The sequence below is a fragment of the Grammomys surdaster genome, unplaced genomic scaffold (genome assembly GCF_004785775.1).
Source record: "Grammomys surdaster isolate TR1022 unplaced genomic scaffold, NIH_TR_1.0 126313, whole genome shotgun sequence".
Classification (NCBI taxonomy): domain Eukaryota; kingdom Metazoa; phylum Chordata; class Mammalia; order Rodentia; family Muridae; genus Grammomys; species Grammomys surdaster.
The window spans coordinates 11,835,983-11,863,050 of NW_021621113.1; the positions used below are offsets into that span (position 1 = coordinate 11,835,983).

At 49.4% G+C, this 27,068-nt stretch overlaps 1 protein-coding gene and 1 non-coding gene across 3 annotated transcripts in view; both read left to right on the forward strand.

Annotated features, from left to right (window-relative positions):
- Positions 1–27,068, forward strand: part of Tmco4 (transmembrane and coiled-coil domains 4) — an 82,064-nt gene that overhangs the window by 8,313 nt on the left and 46,683 nt on the right. The window contains exons 2-5 of one of the 2 annotated variants that reach the window (XM_028759916.1): positions 2,154–2,304; positions 8,500–8,724; positions 14,600–14,774; positions 16,248–16,275. In XM_028759916.1, coding sequence (XP_028615749.1) covers positions 8,555–8,724; positions 14,600–14,774; positions 16,248–16,275 — 373 coding nt within the window. In that variant the 5' untranslated portion in view covers positions 2,154–2,304; positions 8,500–8,554. Of the gene's footprint in view, positions 1–2,153; positions 2,305–8,444; positions 8,725–14,599; positions 14,775–16,247; positions 16,276–27,068 lie in introns of those variants that run through there. The other variant, XM_028759915.1, reaches the window with a different exon arrangement.
- Positions 18,942–19,100, forward strand: LOC114614400. The gene has a single exon (XR_003710319.1). It is a non-coding gene; the product is annotated as a U1 spliceosomal RNA (small nuclear RNA).

Below are 27,068 nucleotides of genomic sequence, written 5' to 3' on the forward strand. Positions count from 1 at the left end.
AAGCAGGCTGAGCAAGCCATGGAGAGCAAGCCAGTAAGCAGCATCCCTCCATGGCCTCTGCATCAGCTCCTGCCTCCAGATTCCTGCCCTGCTTGAGTCTCTGCCCTACCTGCTTTCCATGATGAATTGTGATACAGAACTGTAAGTGAAATTAACCCTTGCTTCTCCAAGTTGTTTTTGGTCATGGTGTTATACCACAGCAATAGAAACACTGACTAAAACAGAAAGTGGTACCAGGACATTACTGTGACCGACGTGACCATGTTTGGGGGAGGATTATGGAAGGACTTTAGAACTTTGGGCTAGAAAAGCCATCAAGCATTCTTACCTTCATGAGCTGTTTGGCAGGATCTTGGAAGAGGAGTGTACTGGGAGATATGCAGGTGACAGGCCTGGCTTCTGAAGTTCCAGAGGGAAGTTTGAGAGTCCCTTAAAGACTTGATCAAGGCTATTACATATTTCGAAATAAAAACCCATGGTTCTGGTTAGCTGGGGCTGAAGACTTGACTGTGATTCGCCACTGAAGTGAAACCTTTGTTGGGACAGTTGGTCAGCTGGAGGTGGGAAATTAGCGGTGATTAACAAGAGACCAGCTGCCGTGAGGTAACATCTTCTGGGAAGCATTCCCTGAGAGTCAGCACACAGAAGCACCAGAGGTGGCCAAGGTCACACCTTGTGCTGCAGCTGAACTTGGTCTTGTGTAAATTTCTCCCAGGTGTTACTGGTTTTGAAGGTGGGAAGGGCCATGGAGAGCAGCTGAGACTTGGCACTGTGAGAGGCCGATGGTGCAGGTGCAGCCTCAGCAGCACTTGAAGGCTCAGGACTGAAGGGGTCGTGGAAGAGAAGACTTTGGCACCAGAAAGGGAGCCCAGGGGAGGCTGTTGATGAAAGAACAGCCCAGTTGTAGAGGAAGACCCCAACATTTTGAAGACACCAGTACCATGGCACAGAGTAATTTTTTAAATAAGGGAGAAAGAAAAGAAAAACACAAGGACAAAGTTCTGGAAGAACACTGTCTGCTTTCAAGACTTCTAAAAGCCACATTACGACACAAAAGACAGACAGACAAAGCATCAGATAAAGCAGGACCACAAGATACCTAGACATATGGACAGCTGATTTCCATGAAGGTGTAAGGCCTCATGGCCAGGCATCTAACCTTATGTCTATAATCTTAGAAGGAAGGAGACCAGGGAGGCAGAAGCAGGTGGATCTCTATGAGTTTGGGTCCAGCCTGGTCTATGTAGTGAATTCCAAGCCAGTCAGACTCTTTTTAAAAAGACCTCAAGTTTGAGGACAGACTAAGCAATTTAGTGGACTCTGTCATGTGTAGGGGTGTGTGGGGGTATGTGGTGTGTGTGGGGTGTGTGTGTGTGTATGTGTGTATATGTGTGTGGGGGTAGGGGTGTATGTATGTGTGTGTGTGTATGTGTGTGTGGTGTGTGTGTGTGGTGTGTATGTGTGTGGTGTGTGTGTGTATATGTATGTGTGTATATGTGTGTGTGGTGGGGGTGTATGTATGGGTGTGTGTGTATGTGTGTGTGGTGTGTGTGTGGTATGTATGTGTGTGGTGTGTGTGTGTGTATGTATGTGTGTATATGTGTGTGTGGTGGGGGTGTATGTATGGGTGTGTGTGTATGTGTGTGTGGTATGTGTGTGTGTGTGGTGTGTATGTGTGTGGTGTGTGTGTGTGTGTGGAGCTCTTACCTAGCACATGTGAACCAATGTTGCTCACAAATGGACAGAGACTGGAGTTCAAATTGTTTGAAGTTTGGGGTTACCCTGGGTTGGGACCACCCCTGAGTGATGTCATACACTTAGCCCCACCTCTCCTTTCCGTCGGGGCCCAATTGGGGTGCGAGAAGTTTCCCATCTAAACCAGCTCATTAACTGGTTCACAAGTATTTTCTGAGCAGCCGCTGTGCTGGATCCAACAATACAGAGAGAGAACTCCTGCCCATAGAGCCAAGGCTAGCCCAGGGCCCAGGTGTAGTCACAGCCCAAAGCACAAGGGCATCTGTGAGACGGGCTGAGCTGTGCCTGGCACTCGACGACCACTAAGTGGAGATTGGCTGCTGCTCTGCTGAGACAGGCTCCTGAGTGAGTGAAGGGGCACAGCTCAGGCTAACTGCTCCTTCTTCCCCGTGCTCCAGGTTCCACACCCTCTGGACCCATGGCTGGTTTTTCTGGTTTAGTCTGTAGAGCAATTTGCATGTTTCCTTGAAGAACCCTCTGAAGCTTTACAGCCTGTCCTGGGACTTACAGAGAGGGACACCCACGCCCACGTTGGCTCTCAAGAATTGGGTAAGGACTCTTGGGGTTTCTTTTGCTGCAGATCTTTGGCATTGTCTGTTTGTATCTACTGTCCCCATGAGGGGAGCCATTGTCTCTTTCTGTCATAGCATGGTCACCTCTTTGTCCCTACCAGACAGCTCGGTGTCTGCTCCCCGGGCAAGTGCCAGTGCATGCTTCCTAAATCAATAGCTGATTACTTTGTAGTGGGGATGGATACTTAACCATTGACTTGAGACCTAAGAAAAGACCTTTATGTTTCTCTACATCCTCCTAATGGAATTCTTTTGACTGTTATTTCAAAACAATGTCCGCTATAAAGCAAGCTACAGAACTAACACTGGGAGGTCCCATATCCTCTCATCCTGGGTAGCCACTGCCTTTCAACATGAGAAAAGCCTTCCCTGGACCACTGGGCCTGGTCACCATGACAACGCCCACCCAAAGTCTCATCAGTTGGGCCATCCTCCATGCCCAGCCACTAACAGAGCTTTGGCTACCCTGGTTTTTCAAAATCCTACCTTTTTCAAAATCTTTCTTCTACCTTAGGATCTGTCACATACTGTCCCCTTTGTCCAGGGCATGCCCCTCCAGCCTGCCCACCCCATCTGTCTCCTCTGCCCAGGACACGCCCCTCCAGCCCGCCCAACCCCATGTGACTGGCTCCCTCCCATCCGCTTGCGCCTTGCTGGATTACATTGTTCCATCAGCCATCCCTTCTGAGTGTTTCCCGACTTTAGTGCAAGGTTAAGGGTGTAGATTCCACAACTAGATCCGTGTATGAGTCTTGATTCCTTTCTATTCATTTCTTTTGTAAGATTTAAATTTTTTTATTTTATGCATATACGTATATGTACCGTGTGTGTGCAGGCCCCCATAGAGGCCACAAGAGGGCACCAGATATCCTGGGCTGGAGTTACAGGTGCTAGGAACGGAGCCTGGGTCCTAGGCAAGAGCAGTAAGTGCTCACTGATTGTGCCAGTATCCCACCAGCCCCCTTTCCCTTCTCACGTCTGTGACTTTGACCGAGTTGCTTGACAGTTGTGTCACTGAGTGTCAGTATGTTATCTGTGTCCTCACAGAATGAAAGCCCCTTCATTCTTCAGCAAGTGTGTTTGATACCTGCCGTAGTCTAAGCCATAGGAAGCTAAGGGCATACGCAAGGACTCCATCTGCCCTGAGGCTTACAGTCCTTGTGTACATACAGGTAAGCCAGTTTGGGAAAGCACACTCTGTAGTTTAAAAAAAAAAATTAAAAAATCCCGGCGTGGGGTTTCTACCGCCTTAGATCAGTTTTGTTCCTGGATGAAAAACACACACAGCCTTATATTTTAAATATGCCTTAGGCAGCACAATGTTGTTAGAATCTACTTTCGATATCCCCAGTTATCACCTACAATTCACTGTGTTCCATCTGGGCTGCTCCAAACCCAACTGGGCAGCCCTCTGGCCCACGTTCCCTTGGCTCTGAGCCCTGGTGGCCCTCCTCTCTCCTGCCCACTCTTATTCTATTCCATGGTGCTTTTTCTCCTCTTCTTCCTTCCTCTCTCCTTCCCTCCTTCTCCCTTTCTCTACCCATCCCCACTCTCGAACCTCCAGTCCCACCTTTCCCCTCCACTGCCCAATCACAGGCTCTGGTATTTATTGACCAGGTAAAATGGGGAGAAGGTTCACATGACATCACCTAAGTACATGATGGGGTGCCCTTGGGGGCAACCCCTCTTGAGGAAGCAGAATTAACATCAAAATACAAACAACATGGGCCAACCTACTGCAACACTCTTTTAGTTATAAATAAGCATTATTGAGGTACAGAGAGCAGGGTGCTGGCTGAGAGGGGCCAAGACACTTTCTGGTGGTCAGTGAAGGCTTCGCAGAGGAGGTGACGTTCAGACTGAGGCCAGATGTGATGTCAGGGGAGGGGAGTTCCAGGCAGGGGGCGGGGACCTGCAGAGGCTCAGAGAAGAGCAGCAGGCAGATGTGAGAGCAGAGAGGCAGCCATCATGGTGAGGCAGGGAGGGACAAGACAGGTACCAGATCATAAGATAGGGTTCTGCAGCAGACAGGAGTGGAGTGGAGCGTGGAAGCCAGTGGTTCTCAACCTGTGGGTCGCGACCCCTTGGAGTCACAGGTCAGATAATTTACATCGTGATTCATAACAGTAGCAAGATTACATTTATGAAGTAGCAGCATGAAGAACTGGATTAAAGGGTCTCAGCATTAGGAAGGTTGAGAGCCACTAATGGCACCCATCGCTGGGAAGCTTTTAAACAGGAGAGCGACAGGTTCAGTCCTGATGCAAAGGTCAGGAGCCCACTCTGTAGAGAATGCTTTGCACAGCAGGGCACTGTGGAGAAAGAGCCAGTGTGTTCAACCTGAGATTGGCTTTCACTGTACCTAGCACACTTCTCCCCAGTGATTAGGAGCAAGCAGGCACATGCTTGTCTGGTCACAGGCTGCCTTTTCTTCAGAGAACTTAATAGGTTCCCCAGATGCCAGCCTAGTACAGCACCATCTTGGGCTATCCCTGGATAATAGGTGTAATTACCACCGCCTGCAAATGGCACACAGCAGTGACTGCTGAAGCTGCTGACTGTGTGGCCCTCATCGTATGTGTGGCCCCTTACCCCACCTCCATGCTGACAGCCAGTCCTCAGGACCAGGCTGACTCGCTTGCCGTCTCCAGCCTAGGGTCCTGGAGCAGCCACTGGAGGCCAGTCTTACTGGGTGACTTCAGATGAGGTCTTCACCTCTCTGGTCTTCAGTTTCTCCATCTGAAACAAGGGAAGATGGATTCATAATGCCGGAGTAGAGGAGAGAAGAAGAGGTCTCAAGTCAAAAGTCCAAGTCAGGCCTATTTGCTCATTTAACACTGGGGAAGGAGCTCCGCCTCCCTGTGCCCATACCTCAGCTGTAGGAAGGACTCCTTCCGCCTCAGTCCCTACTCAACCTTGTGTGGAATTAAATAGATTAGAAGGTGCTTTGCCAACTGTGGTTCACTGATAAAAAATATAAATATTACAGAGTCCAGAGACTAATCGGTGTCCAATTTGTCCTAAATAAAGTTGATATTTAAGTGTACCCTTTTAAAAAAGTTGGATGCTTTTAACTGTTTTGCAAACATTATTGGCTGTGGACATATGAGAAAACATTTGTAAAAAGACATATATGTGTATTATATATGAGTTTATATATATATACATATACATATACATATACATATACATATACATATACATATACATATACATACAAACTTAGGGGCTAAGGGCTGTGGGATTGGCTGTTAGTTCTTCTATTCCATGGTGCTTTTTCTCCTCTTCCTCCTTCCTCTATCCTTCCCTTCCTGCCCAAGTTCTTAGAATCGTGGCCATTATTTAAAACAGAGTCCATCGCCCAGAGCATAGCCTAGGTTCTGTCAGTCTACCATTGCTGGCTGTGTGGCCCAGGTCCAGTGGCTTCCCCTCTGAGGCTGACTGTGGATGTGCAAACTGTGTATTATAGCCCTTCTTGCAACCTGGAGTCAGAGTCACAGTCCTGGCACCCAGGGACAGACAGCTTCATCTTCAAGACAAGGTCTGTGTATCCCAAGATGGCTTCCAGCTGCATCGCCTGAAGTGACTTTAAACTTGGGATCCCCCTGCCTCACCTCTGAGTGCTATGTTTTCAGGAGCATCTCCCACAGCTGGTTTGTACAGTACAGGGGATGGATCCAGGGGCAGGGGCTGCAGGGCAGGCACTCGGCTATATTCCCAGCCACTACTAGATTTTATTGTTTATTGTACCTGTACACTGTACCAGGCGCCAGTGAAACATTTCTTTGCTGTGTGTCCTAAGCATTCTTTTTTTTTTTTCAAGTCAGTTTCACTGTATAGCCCCAGCTAGCCTAGCTAGATCAGGCTGGCCTTAAACCCATGAGATCTTCCTACCTCTGCCTCCCCATGCGCTGTGATTGAGGCACGTGCTACCATGCCCAGCAGCGGTCATTCCTTTAACAAGCAATGTGTAGTGTGAGCCCTGGGCCCACCACACATGGGCTCTGTTGGTGACTGAGGAGTGGCTTTCCTGGGCAGCTACATAGTCATTTGTCAGGGACGACGAACATCAAGGTATAGCAAGGCTGAACTACCAGGGTCTCCTTCCTTCCTTCCTTCCTTCCTTCCTTCCTTCCTCCCTCCCTCCCTCCCTCCCTACCTCCCTCCCTCCTTCCCTCCCTCCCTTCCTTTCTTCTTCTTCTTCTTTTTTTTTGTTATTGTTTGTTTGTTTCTTGAGACATGATTCCTCTGTTGGCTGGCCTAGAACTCCCTCTATAGACCAGGCTGGCCTGGAATTCCCAGAGATCCACCTGCTTCTGCTTCTGCCTCCTGAGTGCTGGGATTAAAGGTGTGCACCAACACACTCAGCTACCAGGGTCTCCTTTTTATCAGGTGTGGGGGGGGGGGTCCTAGAGATCCATCAGGGTCTGAGCCTATGTTCTCATCCCAGACACTTGGGTGTCTGAGGTGCATCCTTCCCTGAATCATTCCTTCTGCTCCTTGCTTGGATGCCTGGTTGAGCTGGGCTTGCCCTGTTTCTCTTCTCTGCTTTTCTATGCCTCCCCTTTCCCCCAAGGAATGAGGGAGAACTTCTCTCTCTCTCTCCCTTCCTGCCGTCATTCATGCAGGTGTGGCACACACCAGGTGCACAGATCTAAGGTATAATACACCTCATGATGGTTGATCATATTTACATGTATGTGACCACCACCCAGGTCAAGAGAGGGAATGTTTCCCTCACCCAGAAGCCTCTGCACATCCTTTGGAGACACTGTTTCTCCTGCTGCTGCTGTTTACTGTTTACCTATGTGTCTATGTCCTATGAACAGGACCCAGTGTGTGCATGAGACCCCTGTGTATGCATGAGACCCCTGTGTGTGCATGAGACCCCTGTGTATGCATGAGACCCCTGTGTGTGCATGAGACCCCTGTGTATGCATGAGACCCCTGTGTGTGCATGAGACCCCTGTGTATGCATGAGACCCCTGTGTGTGCATGGACCCCTGTGTATGCATGACACCCCTGTGTATGCATGAGACCCCTGTGTATGCATGAGACCCCTGTGTATGCATGAGACCCCTGTGTATGCATGAGACCCCTGTGTATGCACGGGATCCAGTGTATGGCTCTCTGCTAGTTGTGTGTGGTTTGTGGGTTGTGTCTCTGTTATGATGGTTCCCTCCAGGGCTCATTCTTTTTCTTTGCTGTGTACTGTTCCATCAATAGTCATAGGACTCAGTCTCCACCTTCTGCTGTGGGTGATCATTTGGGCCGTTTCCATTTGGGAACCATGGTGACTTCTTGGTGCCCATAGGGGGGCTGGTTCTAGAACTACTCCTAGACATCCGAGTGTGACAATGCTCAAGTGGCCTTATCTAAAGCATCATAGTAGTCACATGTAACCTGCACAGCACATCCGAGGGGGACTTTGAGTCATCTCTAAATAGCCTATGTGTGTAGCTGTTACTCTGAACAGTTAGGGGATAAGGAATACATACATACATACATACATACATACATACATACATACATACATGTATATACATGCATACATACATGTATATACATGCATACATACATAATACATACATACATACATGATGTATTCTTGTGTCTGCACATGTAAATGCTGTATGTGGAGGCTGAGGTTGACCTCAGGTGTTTTCCTTAATCCCTTTCCACCTTATTCTTTGAGACAGTGTCTCTCCCAGTGAACCCGGACCTCAGCAGCTTAGAGTTAGGATGGTTGGACAATGAACTCCAGATACGTGCCTTCCCTTACATTGCCTAGGCTGGCCTTGAACTCACAGAGATCTGTCTGCCTCTGTCTCACAAATGCTGGCATTAAAGGCCTGCACCGCCAGTCCCCAGTCCATGTGTGAACAGACCTGATCATAGTGGTCTGGCTTGTAATCCCAGCATTGGACGCAGAGATAGAAAGAGATCGAGGTTATCTTCAGCTATGTAGCAACTTTGGGATCAGCCTGGGCTACATGAGACTAGTCTCAAAACAAAACAAGATATGAATAGAAACCATCATTTTAGTGACACTAATGTGCTAGTCTTTGCTGACTGGGAGCTTACACTCCTCCTGTCTCAGCCTTCCGAGTGCTGGGATTACAGGCAAGGCCTCTACAGTTAGTTTATAAGACATGACTTCTGTGTCTTCTAGGAACCTCCCCCCACCCCAAGCATCTCACTTGGATTCTCTCTTGGAGGGGCTGGGAATGGCCACATGGAACAGGTCACACCCAAGGCAGCCCGTGGCACCAGAGCCAGCTGCAGAAGGGGATTCCCAGCAGTCCCTGGGCCAAGAGCTCTCGGAGGCCAACCGCTTCGCCTATGCCGCCCTCTGTGGCATCTCTTTGTCACAGCTGTTTCCAGAACCTGAGCAAAGGTGAGCTTTTCTGTCTCTCAGAGGTAAGGCCAGGCCTCTTCAGGGAGGTGACTCCCACAGCCAGTCAGCTCCCAAGTCCCACAGATAAACCCAAGCCTTGGGGCCCATCCTTGCCTCTGGGAATCTCAGCCCATAGGAGGATGAGGTACCTCTTGTTCAGTTATCTCTCATGTATGCTGTCCCAAGCATCTTTTGCGCTCCTATGGGATGCCAGGCATGATTTCAGTTCATGGGAGACATTGTGTATGCGACAAATGAGACAGACCCCATCCCTGCCCTCCAGGAGGTCACTGTCCAGAGAGGACAAGAGATCTATTCATTCATAAAATATGTGTTTATTGAGCATTTGCTATGTGCTGGGCGTAGTGCCAGCCATATTGATGAAACTGAAAAGCATGAGCTCTCGGAATGCTTAGTCCCAGGAGACACCCCCGACAGATGTGACAGTGGCAAATAGAGATGGGGGGCATCGTGGGGACACGGGAATGTTAGGTGCCTATATGTATTTAATGTCTGTCACCGATGCAACCTACCAGGTGCGGGCTTAAGTCACACGTTGGTGGCAGTGTAGTGGGGTGGTTAGGAGCCTGAGCTTCAGTCTGCAAGGATGGGGGTGGTGCAGGGTTTGGGCACTCGAAACGTGGCATGGAGGGAGGGCACAGGGTGGAGCTGATATGGGAACCTTCTTACTGTGGGGATGAGGCAGAACAGGAGCTGATGGGCTCCAGAGTCTGAGGAAGGAAAGAGAGCCCAGGGGCGAGAGATGGCACTGAGAAAGCAGCAAGAGTGTGCCGTTCCCCCAAACACTCTGTGACTCTTGAATGTACTACCTGCCAGCCTAGGGTTGCTTCTGAGTGGGTTTCCCCAACCTACCCTCATCCCATGGGGCAACTGAATGTCTTCCCCACTGATCTGTGTGGGGCATGTGGCCACCTCCCCTGGTCTCCAGGGGAATGCTTCCCAGACTTGCCACCCCTGTACCCTGAGCTCCTTGGAAGGCAGGTGCCACCTTGGAATCACAGGACCTTCCCAAACTTCAGTGGAGCCCTGGCCCTTAGTGAAGTCCCTGAGAAAATGACAGCAGTGGTTGGCTCGGGGAGCAAGGGAGCCTTCCATGGCTGCACCTTCAGCTCTCGTCACGTCCTAACTCTGATACTTTCCAGTCTCCTGTGACTTTGGGAGGTTGACTGAAGCTGGGTGAGGACCACCAGTCTGGCTCTGCATCTGAGAGATAGCTCAGTGCCTAGCACACAGTAGGTGCTCCGTACCTGGTAATGGGCTCTTACTAACTCTACCTATGGCCTCTGTCTAGCAGTGAGAAACATCTTGGATATTCCATCCCCAGGTGTCTCAGTCACTTTCCTATTGCTGTGATAACATGACCAAGACAGCTTATAAAAGAAAGTGTTTGGTTGCAGTTTCGGTTTCTGAGGGTTAACGTTCACAATTGCAAAGCAAAGACAGGGTGACAAGGACAGCTGGGGGCTCGCATCTCAGAGCACACTGGGGCTGTCAGGAGGCTCTGAGATCTCACAGCCCACCCCCAATGGCACACCTCTTCCAACATGGCCATACCCCCTAACCCTTCCCCAAAGGCCACCAACTGGGGACCAGGTGTTCATATGCCTGAGGAACATCTCATTTAAACCAGACAAGCCCCTACCCATCTCCAGGGGAGTTCAGCTCAATATTCTCTGTCCCTTACGTTTACCCAGCCTGGGAAGCCACCATCTTTCCAAAAGCTCCCTTAAACAGATAAGCTGGATACCCCACTACTACCTAATAAACTGAGTGCATCTTGAGAAGGACCTGATGAACCCCACCACAGACCTGTTCTGACACCAGTAAGAGGGTACAAGGATGTGAATTCTGTCCCCATGTCCCCAGCATTCTCCTTGGGCTCCCCGTTTCCTCATCTCAGTTTCCCATGCTGTGTTCCATATGAATTTTAAAGCAAAACACATTAAAAAAAAAAAAAGCCTCTGTCTTTTTAACTCCCAGATAGGCTGCTGTTGGTTTCCCTTATCTTTCAAAAACAGTTGGTGGCCGATTTTGTCCTCATGGGACATCAAAGCTAGTGTCTTGACTATTTACTTCTTATCTGTCCTGAAGGATGCTTCTTACAGTTGATTTGATTTATTCAAAACGTAGAGCTGGGGGCAGGGACGACGTGCAGCAGGAGAGTGCCTGCCTAGCATGAGGCTCAGTCCCAGCACTGCAAAAAGAAAGACATGAATGAATAAAAGAGAGACCAACAAAAATAAAACCAAAGAAACAATGTAGTGCCAGATACAGCAGCTCCAGGCCCAACCCTCTATCCTGCGGCACACTTAACGATTTTTAACGTCAGCTCTCAGGGGGCTGAGGCAGGAAAATCACAAGTTCAAGACCAACCTGAGCGATATACTAAGACCACAGCTCAAAAAAACAAACAAACAAAAAAGTCAAAACTAGTAGGGTAAACTAAGTTCAGCACAAACTCCTTCTGCCAAGGCTCAGGTATTTTTGGTTCTCGGGCTGTGGTCTGTGTTAGTTACTTAACCTATCTGTTGTAGCCCCCAGTGGCTACAATAAGAACATGGCTATGTGGGGGCTGGTGAGATGGCTCAGTGGTTAAGAGCACTGACTGTACTTCCAGAGGTCACGAGTTCAAATCCCAGCAACCACATGGTGGCTAACAACCATCTGCAATGATATCTGATGCCCTCTTGTGGGGTGTCTGAAGACAGCTACAGTGTACTTACATATAATAAATAAATAAAAATTAAAAAAAAAATCTTTAAAAAAAAAAAAAAAAGAACATGGCTATGTGTCAATAAAACTTTATTCACAAAAGCAAGCTAGGGGCCAGATTCCTGAAGGCTATAGTTCGTGGTCTGAGGGAAGGAACTTTGGAGGAAGCATGAGGAAGCCAAGATTCCAAGGATGCCTTGCCCCTGTTCCCCCCTTTGGGACCTAGAGAGCTTGAACCTCAGAAACCAGGGCATCCCATTTGTGAGGATGATCTTAGTGAGTGACAAGCACATGATGACTCTGGGTGGTGCAGTTGCTGGAGAGGGGCTGGCTCCATGGTGGGTAAGTGTGGCACCTGAGGGTACAAGACAGATGTGTGAATCTAGAGCTCACACATCTTACAACTTACCGTGTCTGGATCTAGGTTGCCATAACTGGGGGAGGAGGGCAGGCAGGGGTTGATCTAAGACCTCCCTGACCTCATGGGGATGTAGTAAGAATTCAACAAGTCTGTGTGTAGAAAGAACTCGCACAGGTGGACTTAGATGTATGGGCATCACTGCCTTTGCTGTTGTTGACTTATTTCATTTTTGATGGCACTGGAGATGGAAGCTGAGGCCTTGCATGTACACACACACATACACACACACACACACACACACACACACGCACGCAGACACCCACATGCACAGGCTTTCACTAGACCATTGTGCTGTTTAAACTGTCAACTTGACACAACCTAGAACCACCTAGGAAGAGTCTTAGTGAGGAACTACCTAGAGCACATTGATAGTTGCTGGCATGTCAGTAGAGGACTGTCTCCATGCTTAGTTGATGTAGGAAGACACAGCCCACTGTGGGCAGCGCCATTCCCTCGGCAGGAGGTCCCGTATAGTAAAGAACTTATTATACAGCTGAGAGCAAGGAAACAAGCAAGGATCTGTGGACTCGTTCCATCTCTGACTAAGCACATAGATATGGTGTTGTAAGTTCCTGTCATGACTTCCCTGAGGTGATGGATTGTAACCTGGCATTGTAAGCCAAATGAACCTCTTTTCCCTAAGCTGCTTTTTGTTGGGGTGTTTTATCACCGCAACTGAAGTGAATGGAGAGCAGCCATTATGGAAATATGTCAGTAGGTCATGCCTCGCATGGGCCATTCTTTGCTCAGGACTGATAGTAATGTTAATCTTTCCAACAACCCTGTGAAGTAGGTTTCATCATTATCATAACTATTTCACATATTCAAAATCTGAGGCACGGAGAGGCGGAGTAACCAATCCCAGGACCACACACCCGGTGGCAGCGCTGGTGGCAATACCAGTCAGTGGCTACGCTCTTTAACCCTGTGCTCATATAACAAGCTAGTTCTTTAGGTCCAAGCCTTCCCCAACATCCGGCAGGCTAGACTACTCTCTTGGCCCTGAGCCATTCCTGCGCATACACTGATTGCTGTCTGTTCACCCACTTAATCATCCCCGAAGCCATCCCGTCCACACCCACCTGCTACCCTAGGTCAATCCCCTGGGATGATCCCCTGGGAAGTGAATTATCTATCACAGGAGATAATGTTTACTGCAGGTCTACAGATGCCATCCACTGTCCTGCCATTTTATCTTCTTATATAACTCCTAGGGTGGATCCTGATGTCACCTACATTTTACAGCCTTAGAAAATAAGAGAGGTGAACTGGGGACTCCGAAGATTCCCCAGGGCAGTTGATACCACGGTCAAACTTCACCCTTTTCTCCATTGTCTCACCTCAGTCACCTGTCAATAGTTACAACACCAACTCTCATTGAGCATTGCCTGCATGCTGTGTTCTGCCTTATGAAGCTGCTCTCTTAAACCCATTTTACAGATGAGGACACAGAGGCACAGACAATGAGGACAAGCTACTTTCCTAAGTTGCTATGGCGCTCTGTTCTTAGAGGAATGAAGGAGGGGCTGTCAGCTCAGCCCTGAGCTATCTATAACCTTTGGGGTCTACCCCAGCTACACAGAACCACATTCCCAAGATGTCACCTTACTCCCCAAGATAGTTGGCGTAGAGTCACCATTTGAAGCCATTGGGGGACCCCATCTTGAGAACTTCCCTCAGGGTAAATAGCAGTGTCAGCTCAGGTGTTCCTCAAGATGGTGACAGACAGCTCAGCTGCCCTCCACCCTGTACCCAGCTCCCTGCTTCCTAACTATAAATGCTGGCATCCAGGGGAGCCCCAATAATCTCTACTTCAGACTAGCTTCTGGTGACAGCAAAGCCAGGATCTAGACCTAGCTCCCACCCCAGGCTGCAGTAGCCCTGGCCTTACAGTCCTCTCTGCTCCTCAGCAGCTGTAAGGAATGGGATGGGTGTGCTGTGCTATTTAAGGGTGGGGGTTTCTTAGATTCCTTTACCAACAGGGAGCTCTAAATACCACCAGGAGCCCAACCTGGTCTGGCCAGTTTTCCTATGGTGAGCAGAGCCCTGGGCTGGAGGGCCAGTGCGGTGTATGCCGGCTGGAACTCCACGGGTAGGGTTCAACCTTTTCTGATTTCTCTGCTTCCCGATGAATTCTCCTGTTCCCCATGCCCCACCACTCCTTGACTAAAACTCAGCCCTGCACACAAGGGCAGCCAGCATTAAAAGTCAGCGTGGACTCTGCCACGGTCCCCAATTTACAGTGCATTTCTCTCTCAGATCATGGGGCTCCCGCCTCTCCACAGTGGCCCCATTGTCTCCTAGCAGGTGCCACCCAGCACACCTGCTGGAGTGAGGATCCCACCTTCACGATGGAATGAGCCCTTGATGACATCCAGGAACTTCCCTTAGCTCCCCAGGGTTGCTGCCCAACTCTGCAGGTGGAGCTGCCTAGGCCCCTCCCTCTGTCCTCATAAGAGTCTGTTCCCTGTACCCCAGCATGGCTCCAGGCCAGGTCATGTAGGCAGCAGCTGCTAGCTGCCTTCACCTCTGTGCTTCTTGGTAAAAAGTCTTGATGGGGACTGAAGGTATTAGCTGTGTCACCTAAGATTCTGTTTGGAGCGTCGCTATACTTCCTGGACCCTAGTCACAGGTTGACATATGTGACCCTGTCCATCCACCATTGGCCTTTCTAGGCCAACGTTCCCCAGAAGGTCTGGATCTAACTATGTCTCTTTTTAGCTCCTTCTGCATAGAATTTGTGACGGGCCTGGTGAAATGGCTGCATCTGTCTGAAACTGTCCTCCCAACCATGACAGCCTTTGCCAGTGGCCTAGGAGGCGAAGGAGCCGACATCTTTGCTCAGAATTTATTGAAGGACCCCATTCTGAAAGACAACCCATCAGCAATCAGTCAGGTATGCCAGCCCCTGGGTGGCAGTTCTTAACCATCTACAACTCCAGTTCTATCTACAATGCCCTCTTCTGGGCTCCACGGGTACTGCACACATATAGTGCACAGACAGATGAATCCAAAATACCCATACACATAAAATAAAAATAAATGTTAAGAAAACATTCCAGCCTCCCTCTCCCAACTGGAAGTGTTGAGGGATTTCTGGTTGCAAGCACTTTGGGCACTGGGTACTCCGCCTGTGTCACATACTGCAGGAGGTTGTTTGAGAATCAAAAAACAATAACGTCTGTAAACAAGCAATCTCTGTGCATTAAACAAGTAGTAAAGGTATCTACCATAATGAGTCAGGGTCAGCTATAAGCATCACTGAAATATATGATGACAACATGTCGGGCTATGCTGCCACCCCAGCATACAGGCCTGACTCGGAAGGGAAGTGACTTAGTCTCTGTCCCCAGCAGCCCACGGCTGGAATCCATATACACATAATAAAGCGTCTTTTCTAAAAGAGTTCTACACATAAAATGGGCGTTTGTTTCCTGTGTATCTCACACCCGTAGTCTGAAGGTAATTTTATATGATTTTTACAGCTTTGTGCATGGAACCACAGTTCACAGTGTGGAATTTTTTTTTTCACTTGAAATAGTTTTGGAACTGGGAGTGGAGTGCTGGAGGGACAGCTCAGCCATTAAGAGCATATCCTGCCCTTGGAACTCCAGTTCTTTGGAATGCAGTGCCCTCTGCTGGCCTTCTCAGGTTCCTGCAAGCATATGGTGCACATAATCTCACATGCATGCACATGAATAAATCTTTAAATATATATAGTTTTATATGCACATATATGGTTATATATACATGTATACATATACGTATATAGTTTTATATATAGATCTACACACACATATACAAATACATATACGTATATACATATATACATACATACATACATACATACATACATTTATACATATATATATATATATATATATATATATATATATATATAATTTTAAATTAGGGATGTTTAACCTGTATAATCATCCTTACTTTATATTGAGGAGACTGAGGCACAGAGAGATTAAGTTTCTTGCCCAAGGTCACCCAGCTTATAAGTAGCCAAAGCCAGGATTTGAACCTTGGTGGTCTGACCCCAGAGCCTGCATTCTACCAAACTAAGGTGACCTTTTTTCTGAAGCAGCAGCTTTTCTGTGTGCCCTTGAGCATGTCGCTTACCCTCTCTGAGTGCGGTTTAAGTAGGCAGAGCTTGTGGCATAGGTTACTGGTAGCCTTGTGCACAGGCAGGATGCGAGGCCTTTCCTCCTCACCTTGGCCACAGTTGGCACCTGGCTTGCCACTGTACTGTAGGGTGGAGGGCTTTTGCCATCTCCACTGGTAGGAGTCAATACCTAGCTGCCCCACGAGCTGGATGGTGGTGTGTCAGCACCTCCCTGATTTCTGTCTCCTTTTCCCACAGGACCTCCTGAGCTTCTCACTCAAGGATGGTAAGTGGATTTGCTTCCTGTGTGGTGTGGTCTACATGTGGTGAGGCCAGGAACTGTGCCGAACCTGTGTCTCGCCCAATGTCTTTGATGAGCACCGTGTGATACTGATGGGCCTTGCTTAATTTCTGCCCCCTAACCCTCAAATCTGTCCCCTCCCCCCACCCAACATCCTGGGGCAAATCTGTCCCCTCCCTGCACCCAGCACCCTGGGGCTTAGCAGCATCATGGCCTCCAGGGTGACAGCCGGGGTCTTCTCCTTGCTGGTACTCCGGTCAGTTCCCTGCTGTCCACTTAGGTCTCAATGATGTTTCCAGAGGCCTGTGTAGCCTCCCTTGTCTCCCTGCCTCATACCCAGCAAGGGATTCCAGCACCTCCAGTGTGGCCTCGGGACCCTGGGGGAGGGGCTGCTCATCCGGTCTCCTACCTCCTCACTTAATACAATCAAGCCCCAGCCCCGAGTGTGGCTTCTCCCAGCTGTGGCTCCTTGTAGCTCTCTGAGTGTCCCCTTTCCCTTTTGCATATGCTCCCCAGGCCAGACATCATAACCTTCTGTCCTTGGTCCATCTGCTTGCTCTGTCCCTACCTCCTTCCACTCACCCCTCGCTTGCCGGGTGTGTTGGTATGCTGGACAAAAGTGATGTAAGGGTGGCAGATTTATCTTAAGCTCACAATTTGAGCGCACAGCCCATCCCAGTGGGAAGGCGTGGGAGTGAGGTAGCTGGTCACACTTCATCCAGTCAGGAGGCAGACAGATGAATGCTGGTTCCCTGGTTGTGTTCTCCTTTTTATGCCCCTAGCCCATGTGTGGCTGCCCACATACGGTGAGCCTTCCTTGTGTAACCTGTCTGGGAACACACTCACAGCCGTACCCTGAGCCACTGATGATGAGTCATCACACACACACACACACACACACACACACACACACTATCAACGTGATACCCTAACACATAATTTTTAGTGGTACAGTCTACCTGAGTCTACCTCAATGCCTGCGGCCGCCTCCAAACACAATGTGTGTTTAGTTCATCTTAAGAGTTCTAATGTCCAAAAGCACAAAGTCTTTTCTGATACTCAAGGTGATCTTTTAACTCTAAGACTCTGTAAAATCAATAATGTAAGTTATATATTCTCAATATCCGAAGGCACAGAGTAAGCAACACCATTCCAAAAGGAAGGAATAGAGGCAGAGAAGGACAGACAACATAGCCTGCAACCTTTAATCTGACATCCCGAGCTCTAGATGGTCCCTCCTCATGTGCTAGGCTCCAGCAGGCTCCAGCAGGCTCCAGCAGGCTCCAGCAGGCTCCAGCAGGCTCCAGCAGGCTCCAGCAGGCTCCAGCAGGCTCCAGCAGGCTCCAGCAGGCTCCAGCAGGCTCTAGCAAGCTCTAACAGCCCCACTCCCCAGCTCTGCCGCCTGTAGCTTCAGTGGGTGTTTGTAGCGTTCTGTGGCATGCATCCCATGGACTTGGTTTCTCCACCCTTTTGGGATTGCCATTGGATTTCATACTTCACCTTCACAGCTTCATCCAATGGCCTCTTGGGGCCTCCTTGCAGGGACTCTAACTGCTACACATTGCCCAGAGCCCCCAGCTTTCTGGAACTTTGGTACAAGCTTCTATGACCCTGTAACTCATGCATTGTGCACACCTGCCATCTCAGGGTTTCTATTGCTGTGCTGAAACACCATGACCAAAGAGCAAGCTGGGGAGGAAAGGGTTTATTCTGCTTACACTTCCAAACCCTAATTCATCACTGAAGGAAGTCAGGACAGGAACTCAAGCAGGGCAGGAACCTGGAGGCAGGAGCTGATGCAGAGGCCACAGAGGGGTGCTACTTACTGTCTTGCTCCTCATGACTTGCTCAGCCTGCTTTCTTGTAGAACCCAGGACCACCAGCCCAGGGACGGCCCTCCCCCATAAATCACTAATTAAAATGTTCTACAGCTGGATGGATATTAGACAGACATTTTCCTAATTGAGGTTCCCTCCTCTTAGATGACTTTAACTTGTGTCAAGTTGTCATAAAACCAGCCAGCACGCCCGCTAAACAGCTGTAGTCTCCCCTGTGCCCCTTGGTGCCTGATCCTGCCTCTCCCCTGTGCCCCTTGGTGCCTGATCCTGCCTCTCCCCTGTGCCCCTTGATGCCTGATCCTGCTTCTCCCCTGTGCCCCTTAGTGCCTGATCCTGCCTCTCCCCTGTGCCCCTTGGTGCCTGATCTGCTTCTCCCCTGTGCCCCTTGGTGTCCGATCCTGCTTCTCCCCTGTGCCCCTTAGTGCCTGATCCTGCCTCTCCCCTGTGCCCCTTGGTGCCTGATCCTGCTTCTCCCCTGTGCCCCTTGGTGCCTGATCCTGGGAAAGCACTTCCTAGGAAGTTGAGTTCAAGCCTGGAAAGCCTCATGGCTTATAGTTCTTTTTATTCAAATACATTTGTATTTTTCACAAGTTGGAGCCTTTTATGGGTGGCTCTCCAGAACAGCTCATTAAGCTCTGGCACAGCATTCTAGAATCCTCTAGCCAGCAGCTCAGACTTTTCCACAGGCCTACAAACCACCCTGACACCACACTGGCAGGGACAGCCATGGCCCTCCTTACCACCACACGTTGTTTCTTGCACTGATCGATTTTCTCATTGCATGACAAAGTACCTGACAGAAAGCACATAAGGACACTGTCCTGGCGGATGGAGGCTACAGGAAGGTACTTTTTCCCAGGGCAGAGGCTCATCCATTGTACTGAGAGTGTTCGACCCCTGAGGTTTCCCCAACTGTGGGAAACTCGGCTGCATAATTGATGGTAATGGAGAACTGGTTTCCCCTGGTTTTGTTTGTTTGTTTGTTTGTTTGTCTGTTTATTTTAATTTAAAAATAGACTATTGGGGCTGGAGAGATGGCTCAGAGGTTAAGGGCACTGGCTACTTTCCCGGAGGTCCTAAGTTCAGTTCTCAGCACCCATATTTATAACTGCAGTCCCAGGTAATCTGATACCCTGTACCACACATGGTACATGAACACACATGCAGGCAAAACATCTATCCACATTTTTTAAAAAAAAAAGTCTTTTAAAACCCACCAGCTTAAGCAAGAAAGGGTTTATTCTTGAATTAAAAAAAAAAAGAAATAAAAAGGAAGGAACATGACTGCCCCAAGTATGGTAGAGGAGAAGCTTTACTGTAGGTCTGAGAGGGAGCTTAGTCAAAGGCAGGGACTTCTGGGGGAGTCCAGAGTGGACACAACCCTGAGCCAGGTGAGGAGAAGGGGGAAGGGGAGAGCCAGGAAAATAAAGAGCAGACAAAAGGCCCAGGTAACCAAATGGCTGGACTATACACGGAAGGGCAGCTGAGGGAAGGGCAGCCCACCCTTTGCTGGAAATGTTTAGGGTAGAGGATGGTCCATGCCAGCCATACCCAGTAACAGGTAGGGACTGAGAGATGCAGAGAGAACCTGGCAGCCAGGTCTGCTTTGATATGCTAAATAGGCACCTCCGCCATTTGTCCTGGGTTTTGAGACCTAAGAATTTTGGCTTATAGTTTCAGGGTTCGGTCTATCATGGAGAGGACAGTATGGTGACCGAAAGCTTTTCTGGCTGTAGTGGGAGGAGCATGAGACAAGGTCACATGACATATGTAGTCAGGAAGCAGAGAAAGGTGATGCTCCCTCAGCGATAGCCAGCTGGCTTTCTCCTCTCACCCTTTGTTCAGGCTTGCTCCTCAGTTCTTGAGATTCTCACAACCTGTCAGTCTTCCCTCCTCTGTTACAGCTTGACAAAGAAGTTGGACTGTCACACTTGGGGAAGTCACTGGGCCTCCCATTGTGGACCCCACAAAAGTGGCTTTCTACTTTCTTATGTGTCTCCTTGATAAATACTTCCTCACTCCTGGGAAGCTTCCAATAGGTCAAGCTTAGGACCAAGTACTTAGCAAAGTCCTCTTGAATGAGTTCAGGAGATAGATCTGCTGATTTTTTTTTTTTTTTTTTTTTTTTTTTTTTATGGAGGGAGGCAGCTCAGGGACAATTAACCATGTCATCTGCCAAAGTTACTCGGTGAGTGGCAGGGCCCCATTTTGCCTACCTTAGTTTCCTGGGGCGCCTGTTAGCCACTTGAATTCTCTGTGTCCTCCATGAAGCCCAGAGTCTGAAATGCAGACAGCAGGATGGTGCTCCCTCTGAAGTCTCTAACGGGATTTGTGTCTCTTGAGTTTCTGTGTGCTCTGAGAGCACCTTGACCTGGGTCCTAATCCCTTTCTGGGCTTCCTAAGGCCCACTTCTCCCTTGCTTCCCATCTCTGAATCTCTTGGAAGGCCATCCCCTCAGGATAACCTCATCTTGAGAGTTTAAATTTGATATCTGAAAAAGTGTTTTTTCTGACATCAGTCATACCTGGCCTAAAGGCAGGTACATCTTAATGGGGGAGGGACAGTGGGGGACATGCTGTTCAACCTGCTAAGCAGCCCTAACTGTCTCAGATGGCACCTGCTATCCCGTAGCTGCTGTCCACTGCCTTCTACCAACTCATAGATAATACTTATCCCTTAATCTGAGCTTTAAGTTCCTAAGCCTTGGGTGTTTCTTCTAATAACCAATGAAAAGTGGGGGTAGGGGTGGGGGGTTAATGAGGAAATCCTGAGCTAGATGACTAATGTCAGGCGTGGTGGCACATGCCTTTATTCATGGAACTTGGGAGGCAGACTCATGAGACGCTGGAGTTCAAGGCCATCCTGGCCTATATGAGACACAGCCAAAAAAAAAAAAAAAAAAAAAACCACAAATGCACACATGGGAAACTCTCAGGAGAGGACAGGAAGCACGCTGGGTCAAGAGTAGAAACAGTTAAGGAGGCCACAGATGGCGTGGGAAAGGGACCAGCAAGGGCTGGGAGTGACCAGGCTTGGAAGTTAGTCAGGGTGCATTTTGCCTGGGCAGACATGAGGTCCACAGTCACAGCCAAGCAGTAGAGAGGGCTGTGGAGAAAATGTCCTGTGATAGACCCTGTGGAATTGCAGAGAGATTTGACGAGAGCCAGGAAGTCCCAGAAGTGCTGCCTCAGCTCTAGGATTCTGGTTGTCTGGCACCTGTAGCCAGGGTGTCTTGGAAATGCTGACATTCGTCTCTGGTGACCCTTTTATGTAAGGTGGTGTTTGGAGAACCTTGAATAGTGGGAGCCAGGGCTTCCTCAGGTCACACACAGGCTGTGTAGTCTGCCTGTTCGTGTGTGCTCACTAAGAAGGGCCTGTGTGGTGGGGTCACTACACAACAGGATGACAGAGCTTGTAGGTTACCCTTCATGAACGCTGCTGCTTACAAGAAAAATGTATCTTGTGTTGCTAGAAAAGATCTCCGCGCCTGCTACACCCAGTGTGCTCTACAGACCAGCAATAGTACCAGCATCAGCACCAGTGCCAGCATCCCCGTCCCCCAGAGCTTTGCTGATAATTTGGAGTCTTGGCCCCAGCAGGCCCATAATGTTATCACTAACGGTCTTTGATCCCGGAAGACTACTCCAGCCTTGGCCCAGAGGATATTTTTAGTCCTTTAATTTATTTTTTCAGTTGTGGGAGGAGCATTCTACAGGGTATGCATATACTCTCAGTTGTGGGAGGAACATGCTACAGGGTATGCATAGCTTGTGTGTACATGTGAAGGTCAGAGGACAACCTCGGTGTCAGTCTTCACCTTTCATCTCCTTTGGGAGAGGGACCCTTTGTTATTTCCTGTGGCATTCACCAGGCTAGCCAGCCCACCAGCTTCCAGAGATTCTCCTCTCTCCCTGTCCCGTTTCACCGTAGTGTCCAGCTTTACTTGAGTTCAGGGGATCAGAACCTAGGATGTCATGCTTGCTGTGCATACCGTCATGCTCATACCATCACACTATGAGCAACCTTGGCACAGGCTCTTACAGGATCATTGTGTGGGTTTAAAATGGCTTCCTTTTCTCTTCAGGGCATCTTCTTTGAATGTAGTGTCTCAACCAGCCCTGCCTTTGTGTTTGTGTTAAGAAAACCCACCACTTACCAAGCACCCTTACTAAGGTAGATGGATGGATGGATGGATGGATGGATGGATGGATGGATAGATGGATGGATAGACAGATGGATGGATGAATGGATGGATGAATGGATGGGTGGGTGGGTGGATGAGTGGATGGATGGTGAATGGGAAAAAAGAGAGGGGACAGAGGAAGGCTCAGAATGACCGGCAGATGGTCTTTCTTCAGAAAGCAAACCTAAATCAGAGTTGGGCAGTCCCTTTGAGCATCCTTCTCCTCCAGAGGCTGGCTGGGGTTGCCCAGCAGGGAGACTGGATTGCTCCCTGTGCTGGGCAGGATGAGAACCCATACAATCTGCCCAGGAAGTCACCATGGAAGGCCACGTTTCTCAGAACTTCCTGGAAGATTGACCTTTATTGACAATCTGTGGGCGGTAGTTACAGAGCGATCCCATATTGGCAACTGGGTGGGCTGCCAATCATTTTCCTCATGCTATGGCAACCCACAAACTGTTTGCCCACACCGCTATAAAAACCAGCCATGCAATACATGTAAATCACCCTGAGCTGGCAGCTCTCACACAGCTGGCTCTGTGGAAGTCTGGAGCGGAGGATCCTCCGTGGAAGGGCATCCTGCCTGCTGAGGGACATCAGGCAGCCTCCCTGGCCTCTGTGCATTGTATGTCAATAGCACATCCCATGTGACAACCGGCAGTGTCTCTAGGGCTGGGGGGATAGCTCAGTCAGCCAAGTGTCCATAGCACAAGCATGAGGCTCCGTGTTCAGATCCCCAGCACCCATGGAAAAGCCAAGCACAGCAGTAATCCTGTATAAGGCTGGCATGGAGACTGGGGACGTGGAGAGAGGCAGAGCTGTGGAGCCCATTGGCCGGCCAGCCTAGCTGAGTCAATGAGTGAAAAGACCACTGAGGGAGACAGTCAAGGCCGACCTCTGACCTCGCGCATGTGCTTCTGTATCTGCTCCCACACAAATAGCAGTGCAAAATCAAAATGTTGCTATCGAAGGTGAGACCTGTTTATTTGCTCTCGGTAATCCTTAGAAGTCATCCAGGCTGCTCTTTGGGCCCTTTAATTGATTGTTAGTTACTGTGTAGTGAGTAACCTCATATTGAAATGTGCACTGTTAACCTCACTTACAGGGAGGAAATCAAGGCCCCAGAGGTGAGACAGGCAGGCCAGGGTTATATTTCAAAGTTCCATTTAAGGCAGCATGAACTCCGGTGTGAACTCTGAATCAGAGCCAGGGCAACTGAACCCTGAGTTTTGCCCTATGCACTCTGTGTGACTCTTATGGATCCCCTGTGGATCAATACGAAGCCAGGGTCCCGGGCACGTGCACGCACATGAGCAGAAGCAGTGTGTGTCTCACACTCGACTCTACTTCCTGGGAGAAGTCCTCCTGGAGGGATTGCACCCCTGTGTCCTAATAATCAGAGCTCTGTGGACTGAGGCTAGCCTGGCTGAAATGTCCCTCCTGTGACCCAATTGCTGAGTTCCCTGGCAGTATCCTTGAGATTCGGGCAACTGATGTCTAATTTTGCTGCATCCAGCAAATGAGCTTTGAACTGTTGCTGTGAGGACTGGCCTGGCTCTGGGCTCTGGGCACAGTTCCTGGAGTGGAGCTCGCTGGGTGCCTGCTGGATGCCTGGCTCCCAGCTCAGGGCTTCCTTTCCAAGCATGCCTTGGTGGAAGCCACCCAATCCCTTAGGAGACAGATGCAGTGACTGTCTCCCATGTTACAAGAGGGGACAATACGGCACAGTGGATATGATAACCTGTCTGCAGCCACACAGCTGGAAGCCAGGTGGTGGGTTCTAATCCTGAAGCATCACCCACAGCTCACTCCAACTTGCTGTGTCACCTCCAGGCCTGAGTGACATGGGCATGTGTGCAGCCACGTGGCTGGCATTGCCTCTGAGGAGGCACCGCTGGAGACAGCCTCTGAAGTAGATCTCTGTGCCCTCTGCCCTGGCCACAGGCAAACCACAAATGGGGCTGAAGTATAACATGGCTTCTCTTTCATTGATTTTTTTTTTCATTAGAGTAAGAACAGGAATAAATAAGAAATGTTCCTAGAAATTCATAATCAGGGACGCTGGTGAACAGGGAGCTAGCAGCGCAGTGAGCAGGCAGGCAGGTACATTAGTGTGGCCTGTGAGGGCTGTCCCCAGATGCTGTGAGGGAGAGGGGTTAAAGGACGCAACTCTTGGGGAGTAGCAGGCCCCTAGCCTTGCTCCCAATCCCAGCTCAGAGGGCAGCTGCTACCATGACTTATTAGAGAGCATGCAGACTTGCGCCTCAATCCTCGCTGAACCATTTTACAAGTGGTAAGGTGAGCGTGTCATCATAAAGAGTAATTTTAGGGACAGTTCGGTGGTGCACGGCTGTCACCCAGCACTCAGGGTGCAGTCAGGGGGACTGAGAATGTGAGACCGGCCTGGGCTACAATAAGACTTTTCACCTTTAAGCAAAACAAAACAGGGCAATGCTAAGTGTCTTTGTGCGCTTCATGCGTCTAGTGCTGGCTGGACTCACAGTATCCTCCGGTTACAGCTCAACAGTGTCAGATTTAAAACATTCTTGGGGCTGGTATAGAACACTTGCCTCACATGCTTAAGACCCCGAGCTCCATCCTGGTGTGCCCACACACACACACACATCACAGTTGGGCTCAAGAGCACGGGCCACTTCTCTACCAAGTTGCTGAGAGTCCTGGACAAGTGACCCAGTCCAGTTCTGTTCTCTCTGATATGATGGTGTGAGTAGCCACGCCTGCCTCCTCGGGAAGCTGAGAAGGTTTGAGAAAGCAGGGTAGAACGGAAGTGTAGCTCTGAATGTGGAGAGTTGAAACTTCTGGATTAGTGTGGTTACGAATCATAGGGTTGTTGGGTTTTATTTCCATTTATTTACTGGGGACAGAGTGCGGTGCCTGTGTGAAAGGCAGGGAACAACTGTGGGAGCCAGTTCCTCCTTCCACCATATGTGTTCTGGGGATCGAATTCAGACTGTCATGGTGGCCGTGAGCACCCGTATCTACTGAACCATCTATTTGCCCACGAATCATAGTATTTTTCTGCCAGAAGGGAGCAGAGAATTCATCCAGACTAACCCTCCACAGTCTGGGTCTCTCCCAACACTAGGCCATCTATCCGTTCCTCCAGAGAGTCCTCCCTTCCCCCATGCAGGTTATAAACCTCTCTTTGTTTCAAGCAGGGCCCGACAGTTAGAGTTTGGAATTTGTATTCTAGAAGGAGAGATGGACAGTAACAAAAGTAGGCAACCAAACTACTGACATATTGATTTTTATTTGTTTGCTGAGACAAGGTAGCAGGATGATCCTCCTGCCTCCACCTCCGAGGTGGCAGGATTGCAGGCATGCACCGACGTGCTTGGTTTCTGCAGTGCTGGGGATGGAAGCCAGGGCTTCGTGCATGCTAGGCAAGCACTCTTCCAACTGATCTACCTCACCAGCTCCAAAACTGCCCCCTCTAGATGGCAGGAACTGCTGCTGACAGGAGAACAGAGGCCATGAGGGGGCATCCACAAGGGCTCACCCAAGGTGACCTCTGAGAAGGACTGAGCTAAGCATGAACCTCAGAGAGAATGTTCTAAGTGTTGTCAGAGCTCCGCTCGTGATAAGGACTTGGGAGAGATGCTAAGCAAGCTATTCTCTCTGCTCTCCCACCCGTGTCTCCTGAGAAGGAAAGACTGAGTCCCTGAAAGCATATATCTCACATAGAGATGACAAAAGTCTTTTACACATGGGGCTGTAGACACAGCAGAGAACCTAGTAGGCCAGGAGGACTGTGGTCTGTTAATGAGTACACCTACTAAGCACAGGTATTAAGAGACAGCCAGGAGCAGGCTGAGAGGAACAGAATGACTGAGGCTGGGATGCTCTCAGTGCCAGTGGCCTTTCCAAGGAGTTGATATTTTAAGCTGAAGCTTGACTGGTGGACACAGGCCAGCCCAGCAGCACACTAGCAAAGGGGCTTTCCAGACAGCAAGCATGTGAGTGCGAAGGCTCCAAGGTCGGCGTGCGTTTAGCCTGCAGCAGAGACAGGCAGTAGAAGATGCAAGAGAGGATGTTGGGGGGGGGGCGGAGGGGGGACTGGGAATGGAGATGCCACGGCAGGCCTTGGCCAGATGTGTTGGTTTTATTCTAAAGACATCAGGAGCTGTCAGAGTTTTAAGCTGAGCTGGAAAATGATCTGACAGAAGGTTTTAATGGATCTCTCCAGCTGTCATGGGGCCAACAGGGTGCATGAGGCCAAAATGAAAGAGGAGGGACTGGCAGGGTGACTGAAGGTCAGAGAGCAATGCTCACACCCATGCCAGGTGGTAGCAACAGAGGAGGCAGAGCAAAGCACTCAAACCAAGCTAAGAACCAGTGCCTTTCTTAGGAGAATCAGTTCTGGTCTTAGCTGATGGCCTGGTTTGGGCTGGGAAAATCAGAAGATTCTAGGCCAGTGATCCTCAGCCCTCCCAATGCTGCAACTCTTTACTCCTCATGGTGTGGTGACGCCAACCATAAACTTATTTTTGTTGCTACTTCATAACTGTAATTTTGCTACTGTTATGAATCGTAACGTAAATATCCATGTTTTCCAATGATCTTAGCTGACTCCTGTGAGAGGCTCTTTGATCTCTGGGATTGCCACCCACAGGTTGAAAGCCACTGCCCTAGACCAGTGCCCAGGATCTTGGCCTGAGTCTCAAAGTGGATGGCTGGCTGGGCCACTTCCTACAGGTGAATTGGTCGTCTGGTAAGCTGGCAGGAAACCCGCTCCA